Below are 19,706 nucleotides of genomic sequence, written 5' to 3' on the forward strand. Positions count from 1 at the left end.
CAATTGTGAAGGTCTATTATTAGGAGACCAACATGTGTCAATTAGAACTATTTGAGTGATCCAATCAAATCTGACCCAGAAATCAAGTATACGTATACTCCTATAAGATGTGGCAGGCAATGTCACCAGTCATCAGGCGGCAAATCTGAGGCTGATGTGGGATCAACGCTCCAGGTTAAACGTAAGGAGAAAAGAACGCCACGATTTCCACATCCATCCCTCTATTTGATGTAACACTGTTATCATATCTTTGTAACTGTTACAATGACCGACATAACGGTTATCCAAACCGGAAGTTTGTGGCATATGAGGCCCTCCTTACTCCAATTGTCGATAGGGATAACAGAGCGAGTAAGTGCTGCTTCGACTACCCTATCAGGACCCTTTCTCTGCGCCGATCTCTCCGCCTCCACTCTTCTCCATGGCCTCCATCACCACCATGGTTGGTGCCCAGAAGGCCCTTCTCCTCCCCTCCTGCTCCTCTTGCGCCAAGCCCAAAACCGCCAAATCCCCTTCATTCTCCTCTAAGTTCCTCTCCTCTTCCTTCGCTTTGTCTAAAACCGATTTATGCGGCACTGGCACCGCCGCCGCTTCTTCCTGTCGGCCTAGCCTTCGCCGCGGCGGAAGGCTGCTCGTCGTCCGGGCCGCCCGCGGCAAGTTCGAGCGCAAGAAGCCGCACGTGAACATCGGCACCATCGGCCACGTCGACCATGGCAAAACCACCCTCACCGCCGCCCTCACCATGGCCCTCGCCGCCGTCGGCGGTTCCGCCCCCAAGAAGTACGACGAGATCGACGCCGCCCCCGAGGAACGTGCCCGTGGCATCACCATCAACACAGCCACCGTCGAGTACGAGACTGAGTCTCGTCATTACGCCCACGTCGACTGCCCCGGCCACGCCGACTACGTCAAGAATATGATCACCGGTGCCGCCCAGATGGACGGCGCTATACTCGTAGTCTCCGGTGCCGACGGTCCTATGCCCCAGACTAAGGAGCACATCCTCCTGGCCAAGCAGGTCGGCGTGCCCAACATGGTGGTCTTCCTCAACAAGCAGGACCAGGTGGACGACGAGGAGCTCCTCCAGCTCGTTGAGCTCGAGGTCCGCGAGCTCCTCTCCTCCTACGAGTTCCCTGGTGATGACGTCCCCATCATTTCTGGCTCCGCCCTCCTCGCCCTTGAGGCCCTCATGGCCAACCCTAGCATTAAGCGCGGCGAGAACACCTGGGTCGACAAGATCTACGACCTGATGGATGCCGTCGACAGCTACATCCCCATTCCGCAGCGGCAGACCGACCTCCCCTTCCTCCTAGCCGTCGAAGACGTCTTCTCCATCACCGGCCGTGGGACCGTCGCCACTGGGCGAGTCGAGCGTGGCACGATAAGGATCGGCGAGACCATCGACATCGTCGGCCTCAGGGAGACGCGGAACACCACGGTCACCGGTGTCGAGATGTTCCAGAAGACTCTCGATGAGGCGATGGCCGGAGACAATGTCGGCCTGCTCCTTAGAGGAATCCAGAAGGACGACATCCAGCGGGGCATGGTGCTTGCCAAGCCGGGCACCATCACCCCGCACACAAAATTCGTCGCCATTGTCTACGTTCTCAAGAAAGAGGAGGGCGGGAGACACTCACCCTTTTTTGCCGGGTACAGGCCTCAGTTCTACATGAGGACCACGGACGTCACCGGAAGGGTAACCTCCATTATGAACGACAAGGATGAGGAGGCGAAGATGGTCATGCCTGGAGACCGTGTCAAGATGGTGGTCGAACTCATCATGCCTGTGGCCTGTGAGCAGGGAATGCGATTCGCCATCAGGGAGGGTGGAAAGACCGTAGGTGCCGGTGTCATCCAGTCCATTATTGAATAATTTCTGAATGTAAGAATGGCTCGGCCTTCGTTTGGTTGCAGGGGTGCTTCACTCATTGCTAGTGTTGGGATAGCTATTATTGCATATTTAAGATCAAGCATACATGTAGGTTGCAACCCTTGCTCTGCATTGTCATATATTCTGCAGTTTTGGTTCTTTTAATTTTTCTTCATTTTGCATTAATCATCTGTCTCTGTGGCCAAATGACACTCAGATGTGATGGACATCACTCAATTCGTTTTCGGTCGATGCTTTTATAATTATCTTTTTCTGCACTACTGGCTGCTCTAGATGTTAAGTGATATTGTCTTGATTACGCCACTTCTTTTTTGTCATGAAAGATGCTTCAAATATGGGAAATTTTAGACTGTGGTTGATTTATTTCTCATCTTTATTGAACCTTAGAGGTTGGTTTGTCTGATTTTAGTTGATGTATCACATGACAACATGGTACATAATGACTGAAGCAGTTAGCATTTTCCAATATTCACTGAAAGGGCAGGATCAGGGCTTGGACAAGAATTTTAACTATATATAATTGGATGGTAATTTGACAAACTTAAAGCTTGGAACTATTATTTTTGCTTTTGTTGCTACCTGGGTGACTAATTTGGTAGCAAGTGTTTATATTAATAGATATTTTTGTTATTTCGTGATTATGATTCTTCATAATCAAAGTTCGAATGCTTGACACTTGTTATCTTTTGCCCTCTCTAATCAATCTGTATCTGTGATATTTGGCCTGATTAGTTTCTTTGGTTTCACTACATCTCAAAATCATTACAGTTTTTTTATTTTTTTTCACCATTGAATAATTAAGAAGAATCTTGTATCATTCAATATGCTCCTTTGTCTTTAAAGAAAAGAAAGGTTACGACAAGGGCATGTACAAGAAACTATAGATAAATAGGATGATACCTTATCAACGTAAAGCTTGAAACTATTTTATTTTGCTTTTATTGCTACCTAGGTGACCAATTTGGTATGAAGTGTTTATATGAATAGATATTTTTGTTATTCATGATTATCTTACCTCGGAACCAAAGTTTGTGTGCTTGATACTTGTTATCATTTTGCCCTCTCTAATCAGTCTGTATCTGTCATATTTGGCTCAATTAGTTTCTGTTGTTTCACTACATCTCAAAATTGCTTTGGTTCTTATTTTTTGATGATTTTGAATAATTAAAAAAAATCTTGTATCGTATTAATATCCTCAACAGTCTTCTTTCTTTTAAACGACAAGAAAGGAAACTCTGGAGTCACCAACTTGAGACTTTTGTTTCACTTTTATCACTACCTCGGTGACCAATTTGGTAGAATGTGTTTATATGAATAATTATCCTTGTTATTTCAAGATTATCATACTTCAGAATCAAAGTTTTCTTGCTTGATACTTGAACATCTTTTGCCCTTTCTAATCATTCTGTATCTGTCATATTTGGCTTGATTAGTTTCATCGTTTCGCTGCATCTCGAAAATGTTTCGAATCTTAATTTTTGATACTGTTGAATAATTAAGAAAAAGCTTGTATCATTTTAATATGTTCAACATTCTTCTTTCTTTTGGAAGAAAATAAAGGTTATTACCAGGGTGTGTACGAGAAACTATAGATTCATTGGATGGTACTTTATCAAAACTTGAATCATGAGACTGGTTTATTTTGCTTTTGCTGCTACCCGGATGACCAGTTTGATAGGATGTGTTTATGTGGATAGATTTTTTTTTTCTTTATGTAATTTCGTGATTATCATACTTGGGAATCAAAATTTGTGCGCTTGATATTTGTTATCTTTTGATCTTTCGAGTCCATCTGTGTCTTCAACATTTGACTTGATTAGCTTTATATTGTGTCTCAACATCTGCAAAATCGCTTTGGATCATCATAATTCTTGAAACTGTCAAATAGTTAAGAAGAATCATCACATGTGTCTTTAAATACGCTCAACAATCTTCTTTATTGTTTTCAAATTTTTACAAATTGGTGGAATTGTTTATTGTTAGCAATGCATCATCACATGTTTGAGGCACAAAGAATGATATTACTTCTCACCTGATGCACTGATGACTTGACTAATTCCATGTGGCACTGATGAACTTTTTCTTGTTGTTATTAGTCTTCTATATCAATGGAGGGAATCCTTGATTCGTAGTGTATTCTCTGTTTCTCACAAATGGGCGCAGCAAAATATTTTCTTTAGGCTGATTTCTTGTGATTCCAACATGAACAGTGAACAGAAAGAGTTGTGTGATCTAATAATGGTGTGATCAGATTGGCCTTATAGAATCTTTGACATGCAACTCCATGATTTTACTGTCAAAGGGTTTTTGATGTGGTGACCATGGTGCAAGCATTTGGAGTATTTTTGAGCCTAAAAGCCAGTGAACTTGAGTGCTACCAAGAAGTTGGTGAACCTATCGAGGGGGAGATACCGGAAGGGAGCAGCAGGTGAAAGAGACGAAGTTTCCAAGTGTTTGTCATTTGACTTGTGAGTTGAAATTATATTATTGTTTCGTCTTGTTTGCTTCCATTTCTTGCTGTCAATTTTGACCATAAAGAAACAACTTGTGGTATATCTGAGAATTCTCTTTCTAGAATGCAGAAGTAATTCGAGTTGTAATAACAATATTTGTTGGAACTGTTTTTCTTAGATTAAGGTATGTATCATTTGACAACTTGGGTTGGGTTGGGTTGCTCAAGTGGAATGCCATATTACCTTTCGCATTAGAATTCAATAGAGGTTTAGTTGGGACACTTGAAATATTTATCTTACTCAAATTATACAATCGGGTCATGGTTGTTGTTGGTCTTGATTTTGAAGATTGAGAGCTAATGCACATGTACCCGCAAATGTTTCTCACTTGGTATAAAAAATCAGTAATAAAATACTTGTGAACATGATCATCTAACACGACACTACAATAAAAGAATAGGCACAAAACACAAATAAAAATAATAATCATTTGATGGGAATTACATTAAAATGTAATTATGAGTATAACTTGTTGGTCAGTTGCTTTGAAGCTTAACTAGCACAACATGCAGAGCGATTTGACGAGTTCAAGGCAGAAGAATGGACTAAAAAGAAGCCATCGGACTGTGGGCTCTGAAGTCGAACTATGATGAAACCATGGGCGATATGAGGGCTGAAAACACGGGATAGAGAAAGAGAAGGAAGAACAAAAACCGTATGCCAACAACAACTTCCCAAGGTAGGAGGGAAACTAGTGAAGAAGAAGTAAGGTGAGATCACCACCCTCCCGCCCACCAACTCCCCCCCCCCCCCCCCCCCATGCTTGCTTGTTTTGCTCCCACCACCCACAGGATCGATTGAAAGAGTTGCCAAGTGGGCCATAATTTACTCGAACCAGATTTAATTCCTCTAAATTTTCTTGGTTCTGAGTCAATCGTGACGATCCTCTTTCTACTCCATGCCGTGACCCACAGAAACCTGCTTGAGATGGTTCCACGTACATTTCCTTGGAGGTAAAATTATGAGTATAATAACAATTATTTTTTTTTAGGAAAAAAAAAGAAGAAAGACAAAAAGATTATAATCGCAAGAGGTGGGTTGGGCGCACATCTCTTTTTTTTTTTACACTTTTCTCTGATGGGATTTCCTGTATCTCTGCCTATAAAGGGGGGCAGTGCTCACCAAATCCTCCCCACCCTACTCGATCGAGAGAGATGGGAAAGATCTACACACTGGCCGAGGTTTTGACGCACAACTCCCCCAAGGACTGTTGGCTCATCATCAACGGCAAGGTTTGTACCCATTCGGGTCACCTCTTCATCCATCTTTTCTCTGAATCTGAGTCGCTTTGTCTTTTCCCCTTTCTACTCTCTTTTTATCGGATTAAGTGACGCCTGTGTCCATCTATTATTCGTTTCTCTAGGAAATGAATTACCCTTTTGATCTTGATCCCTTTTGAAACTTTCGATGTGAATTCTAGTAGGCTGTGGATTTTTGGGTTGCCTTTGAAAACCCTGTACATTACAACTAGTGATAAGCTCGAAATAGGATATGAAAGTGTCAAAAATGTTTACTTGAAGACGTTCGATAAAGATAAAGCATGGCCTTTAATCCGGAAAAGAAAAAAAAAAAACATGTCTTTTGAGGTCTCGAACAATTTATCCGACTTCTCCTAAAAGTAATCCTTTGGGTTTAGTCTTACCTATTGTTCTTGTTGACATTCCGAGTAACTGGATAGAATTGGTCACCAAATGCTCAAAAATAAGAAAGATTAAGGATGCTCGCTCGCTACATGGTATCATTCTGATACAATAACCTGATATCAAGAAAGTGGCATTTTAGAAAGTTGTGCTCATCCTCTAAATCCAAATAGTGGAATACAATATACATGCAGAGGGTGCATCTAATGGATGATACCAATTCTGTTTCAAGTTTGTATGCGACTGCAAAATAATTAAAAGTAGGCTAGAGATGTGCTGTTGACTCTAGCATTACGAATACGGTATGCATAAAGAAAAATATGACCACTGACATGGTTCACTTTTCGGAAAAAAAAAAAAGATTGAAATAGGAAGGAATTATATATATTTTTTTATTTCTAATCTTTCCTAGAAAAGATATTGTTAATGTTAATCAGTTTGGTTCTCTTTTAAGCGATGATTGAAATAATTTAAGTGGTGTTGTATTATGTTTTAACCATGTGCTATTTTAGAAATAATTTAAGAATTTTGGTCGGGGAATATAACAAATTAATTTGATAAATATCATATTTTTAGTCGGCAAATATAATTTCTTAAAGTTCTATTAAAATGCATGAAGTTCTGACTAAGATCTTATTCATATTTTTAAAATTCCATTAAAATGTACAAGATGCTTATTTCCATGTGAAAACTGGGTCCATCAAGAAGGGGCCCTTTTATTTAAATTTGCATGTGATCTATAAATAGAGACAGACAATTGAGATTTATTTAATTATTAAATCAATGTTTTGGCTGCGGTCCTCCACCAAATGATACTCTGATTTGACATACTGTTTTTGCACTTGTGTTGTTGGTAATTTCCTTGTTGAAGTTTGTGTATCATTGGTCGACAAGTTTTGTTGTTCTTGTTGATGTTGGTGCAACATGGATAATAAAATTCCGCAAAGCTTTGTATGATGTGTTGCTAGTGATATAATTTAGTGCTGATATTTTGGGGTTTTAGACCAGCCTGTGGATTTCACTCATAGATGTCGTACCATACGTGAGTCTCGAGGATTAACAGCTAGAAATGATAGGCAAAACCAATTTTCTACCCTTGTCTAGCATTTAAATATTATAGTTTAGCGAAGTAAGGTGTTGACTAGTCTAGCTATTAAAAATTTTGACATTATTATCTTGAGTTGGCACAAAATTGTTAAATCTTCATGTAGGCCATTTATCCTGAGATATCTAGTTTAAATTAATAAAGATCATGTTGTGAAAGCATTTCTATCAAATTATTAATTTATGTCCGTAACCATAAGGAAAATATTATTTTAAGAACTGATATCAACAAGGACAATGCTTGCTAAACAATTTGACGGAGTCTATGGCTGCTAGGCATGGGTAGCAAAATGAAGAGGCTGCTAAACCAGCCTATAGTATATTGCAAAACAGTGAATAGGTTTAGAGTAGTAACCTATTTAGAAATCTAGGGTATGTTCAAACCATCAATTACATTATTATGTGAATCTAAACTATTATGCCTATGAAGATCATTTGCAAACTTAAAAAAAAAAAAAACAATTTTGATGGACCTAATTTTCACATAGGAATGAACCTCTAGTGCTAGGGAACTTTTTTATTTGTAGGCTACTACTTGTTCCAATATTTTACTATAACTTTCAAGAATTAAGTTTATTGAATGATATATATTTTTTATCAACTTGCTACGTTTATTATATTCTGTGTCTTACAAATTGCAGTACATCAGCTGACGGCAAATGTGTAATATGATTATCAAGCTATATAAGTGGTTTCGATTATGAGTAGCAAATCAACTTGTTTATTGTATGAATCTTCCTTCAAGAAATATTATAACCGAGAATCTTATTCCTCTTACAATCAGAAAACATGTAGCATTAGCGTATGGAGTGAACCACAAACAGATTCAGCGAAGCTAAATAGGAGGAGGTGATGGTGGAGGAAGAATTGGAGAATAAGAAGAGGAAGAAGATGGGGGTGGGGGGTAAAATAGCAGGATCTATTTGGCTTAACCTGTCAGCACTTAATGCTATATCCAAGGACTGACAATTCTCTCTGTTACGTGGACAGACCTAATAGATCTCTGTTATATACCATCATCTGTATGCATTAATGGTGGTGTTGCATTTGCTTAGAGTAGTTTGGTTCTCTTTCATGGTATTGATGTACCTCTGTTCAGGTTTTTGACGTCACTAAATTCTTGGAAGATCACCCTGGAGGAGAGGAGGTTCTGTTGGCATCAATCGGTAAATCTACCTCTGCTTTATCCAGATCTCTTCATGTGGCTACCATGTGAGCTCATAAGTAACACAACTCATGTTGGAAATGCCATTCCTTTGTCAGGGAAAGATGCAAGTGATGATTTTGAAGATATCGGGCATAGCACCACCGCCAGAGCAATGATGGTTGAGTACTGTGTTGGAGAGATTGATGTTGCAACAATCCCTAAGAGGGTCAAATACACACCTCCCAAGCAGCCTCACTACAGCCAGGACAAGACGGCCGAGTTCATCATCCGCCTCCTCCAGTTCTTGGTTCCGTTGGCCATCTTGGGATTGGCTGTTGCCGTGAGATTCTGCACGAAATCGTCGTAAATTGTTCTTTAGTTTGCATTCAGTGAGAGAGTGATGTTGTGATCTCCTGTGTTGCCCCCAGATTCGGATACTATGGTTTGACCATCAAGTGTTTGCTTTTAAGCCTCACTAATGAAGTCGTTTGTGTTGGTGCTGTGAGAAGATAAATAATGTATTTTATTCAAAGCCAAAACGACATGTCCACAACCAACAAGTTAACGACAGACACAACTCAACTCGATGACACTGAACTCAGATGCGTCGCGGAAGACTGAAGCCGCGGCTGCAACGAGGCATCTCTGTCACGCACGCACGTACGTCTCTCGTACTCGAGCCCATGGCACGAATCCATGGAGCGGCTCAATTGTTGCAGCAGCGGTAGAGAACGAACTTCTCCATGGGGCGCTTGCACTCGGCGCAGACCACCTCCTCCTTGATCCTGCCGGTGTCGCCCGGGAGGATGAGGCGGGTGCAGTGCTCATGGGTGTGTAAGGGCAGCAGCGCCTCGGTCAGCGCGGGGACGAACCCCTCCTCCTCCACCTTCCCCTTCCACGAGTCGAACTGGCTGAGGCAATCCACGATCATCTTCCCGTGGGCCTTGACCATCTCCATCGATCCCCGGCTGACGATCGCCCACCCCTCGTCGCTGCCGTCGAAGCTCAGCATCGTCATCACCTCCAGCATGATGGGGTCGTTCTCGATCGTCCGGCCGTGCTGCATCTTGGAGTACCACATGCTCTCCAGGCGCACCCAGAAGAACCACACCATCACCGGGTCCTGCCAGTAGCCGCTCAGCTTCTCGCTGGCGATCACCGAGATGGCCTTCCTCACCCGATCCTTGGGGCTGCTCTTCCCCACGTACACCATTTCGATCGGGATCTTCGCTTCCTGCGACACGCGCCTCATCACCATCGTGAACCTCCTTATCCACTCGATGTCCTCTCCTCCATACAAGCAAACATGGCGGCCTTCTCTTACCTTCAACATCAATGACCAAAAGATGAGAGACGTGCAGCAGCACTGTATCAGTAAATGAAGCCTTAGTGAGCAGCTAATTCATACCCAGGCAAGCATGTCAGGATCGATATCGTCGACCATGAACTCGAGTCGCCAGGTTTCTTCCTTCCACAGGGCCAACTCCCTGTTGCTGGTGAAGGGGAAGGCCAGGCTTCCCCAAATCCACATCATGTGGAGGGCATTAGGACACACGACCTTCCCTTGCGGGTCCAACACTACCATCAATGGCCTCTTGTCGAAGTGCCACTCATTCCGTATGTACTTGACCGCCGCCGGCTCCAGCAGCGAAGGGTGGTGCAGCGAGTACCACGGCATGGTGGAAGCCAAGCGGTTGTAGGTCTCCTCCTTGGCGTTGGTCCAGGGTGCGTGCCTATCGATCACCGGAAGCCAGACGATCTCGTAGGGCCTGTCCAGCTTCCCCTGGTACGTGTCGTTGTATATCTGGATGAGAACGAGGAGCTCTTCGTGGCTGATGTCGAGGTCGGAGATGAACAGCATCACAATCTTCCTCCTCAGCACGTCGACGCTGACTCTTCGCTTCGTGTCACCGTCAAAGAGCGGCAGATCGTCCTTGGAATAGATCAGCGCCCTCAGGATTTTGTTGTTATCGATGTGCACGGTCTCGAACAGGCGCACCAGCGTCTGGTACGCTTCGAGGTGCTTCTTCTCACCTGAATCAAGAAACATGAACGAACTAATGGTTGGTCTGTGACCGTACATGATTAGAAGCGGAAGGCTGTTCTTAGCTCTGACCAATATGTCGATTGCAGAGTTCGAATTGCTTGGTGAGGTGTTCGTGGATGCTTCTGACTTTATGGGCTAAACTTGAGAGCTCCCACACTTCGGTGGTGGAGGTGATATGCCTGGCAATCAGGGGGAAAGGGGATCATGGCACGTCCTGATCCGAGAAGTGTTTCACGGAGGTGAGTGACAGAGATTACTCATGGCCGGGGCCTATGAGGGCAACGATCTGGGAAGCACAAGCCACCACGCTCCTGATGGTCCAGTAGACGGCAGTGGGGATATGCGCCAAGGCCATGTCCATGTCGGGGTTGTCAGGCGAGATGTACTCGGACGGAAGCTCCTTGAACTGGATGATGCACTTGGTGACATCCAGCATCGCCTTGATGAGGTTGCTGAGGGCGTCGAATCGGGGCTTGAGGGCGTCGGTGTGCTCCAGAATGTCCGGCAGCTGCTTCAGCAGCGCCACCGATTTCGCCAGCGGATTGACCTTGTGCAGCTGCGCCGTCAGCCAGAACTCCCCGTAGCTCACAGCGAACGCGGCCAGCGCGATCACAACCTTCGCGTCCCAAGTATAGTTCGCCAACGAGTTGAACAGGGCCATCGTCGTCGCGTGCGCGTCGCCGCCGCCGGAGCACTTGCAGGAGATCTGTAGATCTCCATCATAAATCCTACTCACACGCTGTCTCAAGAAGAAGAAAGCTCAGACGAAGCTACGCCAGCTGCTTTACCTCACAAGAAATCCTGTGGACGGTGTACGCCAGCGCTTCGAGCATGGCGACGACTTCGACATGGTGCACCGTGTCCTCCACGAGCTCCGCCGGAGCCTGTGGCGTCTGCTCGATCGCCAGACCACACAAACACAAGGTTGTGTCAAGCAAGATGGAAGCTTTACATCACAACACACAAGCTTACCACAATCACAGTCGGGGTAGCCCGTTGCAGTATGTCCTCTACGAGGCGCAAGAGAGGCCGTGCGTCGACATCGCGGCCGTCAGGGGAGTGGGTGCCGAGGATTTGCTTCAACACCACGCTGTCGTCAGACGCCGAGAAGAGGTGGCGATCGCCCTTTATGGCAAGCATCTTCGTCTCTGCCGCGGCTGCAGGGGACGCCATGATTTTCGTGACAGAGGAACTCAACACGACGAAGAGATCAAGCTCGCAGGGGCTGTGGAGTGTGACTGCTTATATGTATAGATGGCACGGAAGGAACACGTAGAATAAAGGAGGGAGGAGGAGGACCAACAACTTTGCTTGATGGAGCACAAGTGAACCAACTACCTTGCTTCGCGGTCGGGGCTTCCATGGAAATCTGCAGGCAACGAACCTAATTGGTAAATTTGGGCACATGTGGGGGCACCCGAGCAGCGCTTTAAAGTCCTAAAGTGACGCCTCGTGATTCGTGCACCGAATCCAGGCCCATCTCTCTTTGCCTAATGCATGGAGTTATGGTAAGAGTTTGTGCTTCCAAAGAACAACATGCAAGCGAATCAGCTTACTTTGGATAGCTAATACTCATCGATGAAAGGGCATATACATATACATATACGTATACATATACATATATATATATATATATATACATATATCCTTGTTTTTTGATTGAATGGAAAGCATATTTATGTTAATAATACTTAAAATGTCTACCATCTTGTTCATGTTTGTCAGAATTTAATTGGATCCTTTCAATATTATTGACAATCTAATTAAAATATTTATTCTGGTATCATAGCTCTGTTTTTTATTCCATTCGGTGCAATGTTTTTTTTTTTTTTTATTCAATCGGACCATCCATTTGGGATTTATGGACTCAATTGAATTATGAATCCAGGTAACTCAACGGAAATCATCATCATGATATGAAACTATGTCATAAATTTAATACTTAAATCTCATGCTTAATTAATTAATATTTTCGTTTATATTCCTCTTTAGCGTTACCTCCGAACGAAATGTTAGCGAACAAATATATCGTGGCTGATGAGTCAGCCCGACTAGGTCCGTGGGTCGATGTTGGGAGCTTCCTGTAAAGTAAGCTGAATGATGAAGTGACTGCGCCCTTGGAAAGGAGTGCGAGTGGGCGTTGGTAGGGATTCGGGTCGATTGACTGCTCTTCTTTGCGTAGTGGATGGCATCCCTTGGGTTGAGACGCTCGTCGCTCGCGGATGGTCGTTCACCTGTAAAAACGGTCTTCGTCGGGTGATTCCCGACTTTGGCTCCTCCGACGAACAAATTAGTAAAGGATTTAATTGCCTTCTTATTTTTTCCTCCCCCTCTTGCCGGACGCCGACCAAAGGCTTTTATACTATTGTGCTAGGGTCAGTTGCACATCGGTTCGGTGTGGCTGTTGACCCTTGTGGGATGGGATGACGTTTCTGACCCGTTGGCGTCTTAGGGATGTCTGAGCGACGTCAAACGGCACCGCCCTGAGCTCCCGAGATGATCGCGTCATACAGTGTCTTGGTACGGAACCCGACTTTACGTGCGTCATGAGGTTCTGACGACGTGTGGCATCGGATTTTGATATCGATTGTGACTCGACATGTGACGTCGACGGTAAGGGCCCAAAATATGTCCTATCACGAAGTAAGAACATAATCATTTGATGTGTCTACTCACACGAACTTAAGGAAAATTATAATTATTCCATTAGGTCAACTTAAAATGATGTCATCTAGTGGTGGAAAAGGATCCTAATATGGATGGAACAAGTCATATCATGTGGAGCGATGTCTCACTTTGCAACTCACTAAGGTCTAATTTTATGTACATTAATTATCGACGAGAATGTTAATACACCGATTTTAGTCTCACCTTGAATTGGATTGTTAAATTTTGGTAAGTCTCTTATTATTAACTTGGACTTTAACGTTTTCTGTTAATAAATAGTTCAGGCTCGATGGATTAATGGATCAGTTGTTCGATTGGATGGATCATGACACCATATATTTTTCAAAATTACTTGGTGCTTAATTAATAATTATGCAAACGTTCATTCCTTATATTGGTTGGATTTAGTTTCATGGAGCCTAACAATTTCCTAATAGTTTAAATTCATGGGACTTGTGATAATAATCCTATTGATTTGTTTTTAATCGATATTAAAGCACATTTACGATTTATATTTGTGTTCCTTTTCCATATTTGTTCTTGGAAGAGATATAATCAAATTTTGGCAATAGGCATACAATGGAGATGCCATACAACAAAAGCTGAAAATTAAAGTTACTGCTGCCTGAATGAAAAGAAATGCTTAGACAAGATTGGGTTACGGATGTCAGCGTACCACTAATTCCAAATCCTGCAAAAGCATAAGACTCCACCTCGGTTAGAATGATTGCTGTTCGGTCGTAAAGTCCATCTGTTGGTGCCGATTAGGAACACAACTTTCATTATGAATTCTTTATTTATCTCAATAAATTTGAATTAAGAAATGAACCGTAAATGTTCTTACACAAGTTGCAAATGCTCTAGGTTCATATAAATAAATATTCATTCAAACTATTGAATCATTTGAGACGTAAAAACTCTATGTAGTTGAATGTTCTTACACAAGTTGTAAATGCTCTATGTTCAAATAGACGTTCGTGATAGCATATAAGATTTTCCTAAATATATGAGTAAATATCTCTATTCTGATAAGATTTTCCTAACTATACGAGGAAATCTCTCTACTTTGTTAATGCTATAATAACGAGGGCCTGTTTTGGTGTGGTCGGCTGCTCGTCCTCGGTAGTGCCGCTCCTTCCTTTTTCTCCTCCATGTGGCCTTCTTCTTCACCGACGCCGCCTGCCTGCATCGACCCTAGGCTCGGGTTGTCTGTCGCCATAGCATAATCTTCATCAGGCTGTGATCTGCATCAATCGCAGCCTGCTGCCTCGCTGTCAACTGTTAATCTTCAGCTCCTACTAAGAGCTAATCGCTGTAGATTTCTCTACCAAATCGTTGCAGATTTCTCTACCAAATCGCTACAGATTCCTCCTCTACTGTAGCATTGTTGCAGCTTTCTCCTCTATTGCAGCATTGTTGCAGCCTCCTCCTCTGCTGCAGCTTCCACTGTAGCTTCCTAATCTATTGTAGCTTCCGCTGTAGCTTCATCCTCTATTGTAGCATCGCTGCAGCTACCTCCTATGCTATAGTTATCTCCTCTACTATAGCTACTTCCTCTACTGCACCTCTGTTGCAGCTACCTCCTCTATTGCAGCTTCCTCGTCTATCGTAGCATCACTGCAGCATCACTGCATCTACCTCCTCTACTACAGCTTCCTCCTCTACTGTAGCATCGCTACAACTACCTCCTCTACTGCAGCTTTCTCCTATGCTTTCTCCTCTACTGCAGCTACTTCCTCTTTTGCACCTCTGCTACAGCTACCTCCTCTACTACAGCTTCCTCCTTTGCTGTAGCATCAGTGTAGCATCGCTGTAGCTTTCTCCTCTACTGTAGCTTTCACAGTAGTTGTAGCTTTCACAGTAGTTGCAGCAACCGTAGTTGCCGTCGTCGCAGCCGCAGCAGCAGTAGCGATATGCTCTTGCCCTACTCACGAAGCCTCTCGCTAATAAACTGTTTGCTTTGTATCGATCCAAGATTGGTATCCTTGATAGGAGCACTATCTTGAGGGGGCATGATAGCAGATAAGATTTTCTTAACTATATGAGTAAATCTCTTTACTATGATAAGATTTTCCTAACTGTATGAAAAAATCTCTCTACTCTGTTGAGAGAAATCCTCCCTCTTAATCTATATAAATAGGGGGAGAATAACTTTAATGTAAAACAGCTTCTTCAATAATTCTTCTTGTCTTCTATTTTTTCCAATAGTTCGTTCAAACAATTGAATGATTTGAGACGTAAAAGCTCTAGGTACCTTATACAAGTTGCAAATGCTCTACGTTGAAATAGATGTTCCTTCACACTATTGAATGATTTGAGAGGTAAAAGCACTACGTACTTGAATGTTCTTACACAAGTTGTAAATGCTCAATGTTCAAATAGATGTTCCTTCAAACGATTGAATGATTTAAAACATAAAAACTTGATGTACTTGAATGTTCTTACACAAGTTGCAAATACATAATGTTCAAACAGATGTTCCTTCAAACTATTGAATGATTTGAGACATAAAGGCTCTATGTACTTGAATGTTCTTACACAAGTTGCAAATGCTCTGACTTCAAACAGATGTTCCTTTAAATTGTTGAATGATTTAAGACGTAAAAGTTTTATGTAGTTGAATGTTCTTACATAAGTTGTAAATGCTCTATGTTCAAATAGATGTTCCTTCAAACTATTGAATGATTTGAGATGTAAAAGCTCTACGTACTTGAATGTTCTTACACAAGTTACAAATGCTCTACGTTCAAACAGATGTTCCTTTAAACTGTTGAATGATTTGAGACGTAAAATCTCTACGTACTTGAATGTTCTTACATAAGTTGTAAATGCTCTACATTCAAATAGATGTTCGTTCAAACAATTGAATGATTTGAGATGTAAAAGCTCTAGGTACTTGAATGTTCTTACACAATTTGCAAATGCTCTATGTTGAATCGCCCCTGGCAGGGTGGTACCATGGCACAATCTTCAATACTATGTCAGGCAGTACTAATACATGATTTTACTATGGCACAGTCTTTGAGACTATGTCAGGTGGTGGTACCGCCAATCTGGGCGGTTGTATTGCCCCTGGCAGGGTGCCAGACGATAGTACCACTAGTCTGGGTGATGGTACCGCCCAGCACAGCATCCCAGGAGGTGGTACCACCCAATGCAGTGTCAGTGTCAGACTGACACTAGCGGTGGTACCGCCTGGACCCGGGAAACTCGGGATGAGATATTTTTAGGCTCCAAGTTTGAATCAATTTGAAGCCTATAAATACCCCACTCATCCCTGGTTAAAGAACACAAGCACATAGAGTTTAAAAGTAAAGAAACTCTGTTACAATCATTTGAGAAATCCCTCATCTAGATCTAACCGTAGAATTCTGTTTAGGAGGAGTGTGAGTGCTTGTAAGGGTTGTCTCCTAAACCCGGTAAAAAGAGAAAAGGGGTGTAAGAAGGAGGTTGATCTTTGCCTATTAAAGGAAGATCGATACTGGATGCCGGTGGCCTCCACAGAGGAGGAATCGATGAAGTGGATGTAGGTCACGAAGACCGAACCACTCTAAAATCTAGTTTGCATTTCTATTTATGCAATTTATCTTTACTAGAAACATCTTTAAGTGTTTACTGCCTTCAAGCTATCTTTACGAAAATACTTTCAAGTTAACCTCTCTCCTAAATAATTTTTAACGTAAATGATTTTATCGAAACAAAAGGTTTTTTGAAGATGTGATTTTACTGCTGCACTAATTCACCCCCCCCTCTTAGTGTCGACCCCGTTCCTAACAATTGGTATCAAAGCCGCAAGAGAATGAGAGAGTGACCCTCTTGAAAGCCGAAAAGAGTCATTTCTCTTTGGGTGTTAAACCAAATGGGAAAACGAGGCTCTGATACCAATTGTTAGGAACGGGGGGTCGGCACTAAGAGGGGGGTTGAATTAGTGCAGTGGTAAAATCACGTCTTCAAAAATGTTTCGTTTCGATAAAACTAGTTTCGTAAAGTTAGCTTGAAAGCATACAGAAAAGTATTGAAGGCAGTAAGCTATTAAAGAGGTTTGTAGTAAGGATAAATTGCTCAAAGTAAAATACAAACCAGATTTTAGAGTGATTCGGTCATCGTGACCTACATCCACTTCGTCGATTCCTCTTCCGTAGAGGCCACTAGCATCCACTATCAGTCTTCCTTCAATAGGCGAAGACCAACCATCTTTTACACCCCTATTCTCCTTTTCTCGGGTTTAGGAGACAACCCTTATAAGCACTCACTCCTCTTTTATAGAATTTTAAACTTAGATTTTAGAGGAGGGGACTCACTTATGATTGCAATAGTGTTTTCTCACTTTTAATATCTCGGTGTTTGTGTGTTTTAACCAGGGATGAGAGGGGTATTTATAGGCTTCAAGTTGATTCAAACTTGGAGCCTAAAAATATCTCATCTTGGGTTTCCCGGGCACGGGTGGTACCACCGCTTGCGCTGGGTGGTACCACCGTAGTGTCAGTCTGACACTGATAGTGCACTAGGCGGTACCACCACATGGAAGGCTGTGCTGGGCGGTAACACCGCCAAGACTGGCGGTACCACCACCTGGCACACTACCACGAGCTGTACAACTGCCTAGACTAGCGGTACCACCGCCTGACACAATCTCGGAGATTGTGCCACGATGGTGCTGCCTCTTGGGTCACTGTTTGGGCCTCTCATTGGGCCCAACACAGTCCTTACATGGGCCCAATTAACCCCTAATTGGGTTGACCAAAATCCAATCCCAATTAAATGCTAATTACAAAATCTAAGACATACATTAGCTAAATAAGTCCCTATGTTTTGGTTTCTTCCGGTGATCTTCTAGCGAACTTTCGACGATCTCTCGACAATGTTCCGGCGGACACCTAGCAAGCTCCTGGACTTCATGACGATCTTCTTGGCGAGTTCCGATGAGCTTCTCTAGCAAGCTCCGAGACTTCTCGGCTAGTTCCGACAGAACTTCCGACGAACGTCCGGACATCCGACAATCTCTCGAACTCCCAACGAAATTACGTTCTTGACTCCAGGACTTCATTTTGCTTCATGCCTTACTATCGTAGTTAATCCTACACATGTAAAACACACTTCAATCTATAAAATTAATACTAAGCAATATTCATGTTGTTCGGCATGTCATTGGTCCCTCGATGCTTCATCCGATTTTTCGGCGCATCATTATCTCTTGCGTCCTATTGCCCAATCAGCCAGTTGACTCCATAACTCTGATATCCTTGGCGTAATATCCGCTTTTCTTAGCCCGATGCCCGAATCTATGGTCCGAAGCCTTCTATCGATACGTCGACCGATCCTTCGGCCCGACGTCCAATCTTCTGACATGTTTTCCCTCGGCACAACATGATTCTTCCTGCTTTAATTGTCTCTCCCTAATCAAAGCATCCTACGTCACTCAAAACACAAATTAAATTATAAACACTTATCAATTGGTTTCATCATCAAAATTCGAGATTCAACAATCTCTCATTTTTTGATGATGACAACCAATTGATGACGGAGTTAACCTTAATTCCTGGAGTTTAAACAAACTCCCCCTATCAATATACCATACTGATAGAACCTTGAATTCAAGCTGAATTCAAGTCATTGCAAACTTCATCATACATAACATGATCATACTTCTCCTCCTTTGTCATCAACAAAAAGGAGAAGTGTACCTTTCATGTGTTTAGACATAACAGTTTCAAATCATTACATAATATAATCATAATCTTTAGTTTAAATATTATGCATGCTAGCAAAGTTAGCAAGTGCTACATCATGCAAGCTATCAAGTTTTAGATATGCAAGGTAGTAAGATAGCAAGCTTACAACATACAAGCTAGCAAAAATTTCGAAAGCAAATGTAAGATAGCTTTCTTGTGGAAGTGTGTAAGCTAGCGATTCTTGCTTCCTATTGCAATGTGCAAGTTGCAAGTTTTGCATCTTGAGATAGGCGAGATAGCACTGTTCAAGATAGCAAGCTCATTCTTCTCTTTTGAGAAGTGTCATTTTTGCTTCCTTTGCAAAGTGCAAGCTAACAAAATTTTACAACATTTTTAGAACATACAAGCTAGCAAATTTAAAGATATGCAAGTTGGCATATTTGCTTTTCTTTAAGATGTTCAAACCAGCAAGTTTTTGAAATTTACAAGACAACATCATTTTGCATTTTCTTGAAATGTGTAACTTAGCAAAATTCACATGATTGCATCATTCTTTCTTCTCTTTTGAGAAGTGCAAGCTAGCAAATTTTTTCTTTAGAGATGTGAATACTAAGCAATTCTTTCTCCCCCTTTGTCATTGTCAAAAAGAAGGGATGAATATAATTTTGTTTCACTCTTTCCCTTTACAACAATTTCCAAATTATGACAAAGATAAAGTATCATTCTTATTTCAAAATGTCATAATTAAGATAAATATTGAAATTAAATTAAAATAATTTTGATCATGATTCACATCATATGCAATACATCACATACATCATAAAAAACATAAGTATTGCATGCATCATTCTAAATCATAAATATTTCATATCATGATGGTATCTAATTGTCAAATTACATTGCATCCTATCATGCATGATCATAATTTCTCATTTGTATTTCATGCATAAATTCATATCATCACATGAAGAATATCAAGAAAAATTAATTGGGTGTTGAGATAAACATTTCATGAATACAAGGAA

The 19,706-nt window shown here is 42.2% G+C and overlaps 3 protein-coding genes across 4 annotated transcripts; 2 read left to right on the forward strand and 1 right to left on the reverse strand.

Moving 5' to 3' along the window:
- Positions 1 to 341: 341 nt before the first annotated feature.
- On the forward strand, positions 342 to 2,056 carry LOC103973763 (elongation factor Tu, chloroplastic). The gene has a single exon (XM_009388411.3). The coding sequence runs from the start codon at positions 422 to 424 to the stop codon at positions 1,871 to 1,873; it is 1,452 nt and encodes a 483-aa protein (XP_009386686.2). The 5' UTR covers positions 342 to 421; the 3' UTR covers positions 1,874 to 2,056.
- A 3,282-nt stretch (positions 2,057 to 5,338) lies between these two features.
- LOC103973764 (cytochrome b5) lies at positions 5,339 to 8,770 on the forward strand. Its single transcript, XM_009388412.3, has 4 exons — positions 5,339 to 5,357; positions 5,512 to 5,636; positions 8,248 to 8,314; positions 8,412 to 8,770. Exons 2-4 carry the CDS (start codon positions 5,559 to 5,561, stop codon positions 8,660 to 8,662), a joined length of 396 nt encoding a protein of 131 aa, XP_009386687.2. The 5' UTR covers positions 5,339 to 5,357; positions 5,512 to 5,558; the 3' UTR covers positions 8,663 to 8,770.
- Positions 8,771 to 8,800: 30 nt separating this feature from the next.
- On the reverse strand, positions 8,801 to 11,572 carry LOC103973766 (protein SIEVE ELEMENT OCCLUSION B). 2 transcript variants are annotated; one of them, XM_018821571.2, is made up of 6 exons: positions 11,318 to 11,572; positions 11,131 to 11,235; positions 10,600 to 11,048; positions 10,412 to 10,521; positions 9,704 to 10,329; positions 8,801 to 9,619 (listed from the first exon to the last, which is right to left on the reverse strand). In XM_018821571.2, exons 1-6 carry the CDS (start codon positions 11,513 to 11,515, stop codon positions 9,002 to 9,004), a joined length of 2,106 nt encoding a protein of 701 aa, XP_018677116.2. In that variant the 5' UTR covers positions 11,516 to 11,572; the 3' UTR covers positions 8,801 to 9,001. The 2 variants fall into 2 exon arrangements, with proteins under 2 accessions (XP_018677116.2, XP_009386688.2); XM_009388413.3 differs by having other exon boundaries at positions 11,315 to 11,572.
- Between the last annotated feature and the right edge of the window lie 8,134 nt (positions 11,573 to 19,706).

This window comes from Musa acuminata, chromosome BXJ2-5, assembly GCF_036884655.1.
Source record: "Musa acuminata AAA Group cultivar baxijiao chromosome BXJ2-5, Cavendish_Baxijiao_AAA, whole genome shotgun sequence".
Lineage (NCBI taxonomy): Eukaryota > Viridiplantae > Streptophyta > Magnoliopsida > Zingiberales > Musaceae > Musa > Musa acuminata.

What these genes read in the sequence shown, in the direction of transcription:
- LOC103973763 (XM_009388411.3), top strand. Translation starts at nt 422, where the DNA reads ATGGCCTCCATCACCACCATGGTTGGTGCCCAGAAGGCCCTTCTCCTC.
- LOC103973764 (XM_009388412.3), top strand. Translation starts at nt 5,559, where the DNA reads ATGGGAAAGATCTACACACTGGCCGAGGTTTTGACGCACAACTCCCCC. An exon ending in GGCTCATCATCAACGGCAAG is followed by an intron (nt 5,637 to 8,247) that starts GTTTGTACCCAT and finishes ACCTCTGTTCAG; the next exon opens with GTTTTTGACGTCACTAAATT. An exon ending in GGTTCTGTTGGCATCAATCG is followed by an intron (nt 8,315 to 8,411) that starts GTAAATCTACCT and finishes TTCCTTTGTCAG; the next exon opens with GGAAAGATGCAAGTGATGAT.
- LOC103973766 (XM_009388413.3), bottom strand. Translation starts at nt 11,515, where the DNA reads ATGGCGTCCCCTGCAGCCGCGGCAGAGACGAAGATGCTTGCCATAAAG. An exon ending in CTCATAGGCCCCGGCCATGA is followed by an intron (nt 10,522 to 10,599) that starts GTAATCTCTGTC and finishes CCTGATTGCCAG; the next exon opens with GCATATCACCTCCACCACCG. An exon ending in ATCCTGACATGCTTGCCTGG is followed by an intron (nt 9,620 to 9,703) that starts GTATGAATTAGC and finishes TTGATGTTGAAG; the next exon opens with GTAAGAGAAGGCCGCCATGT.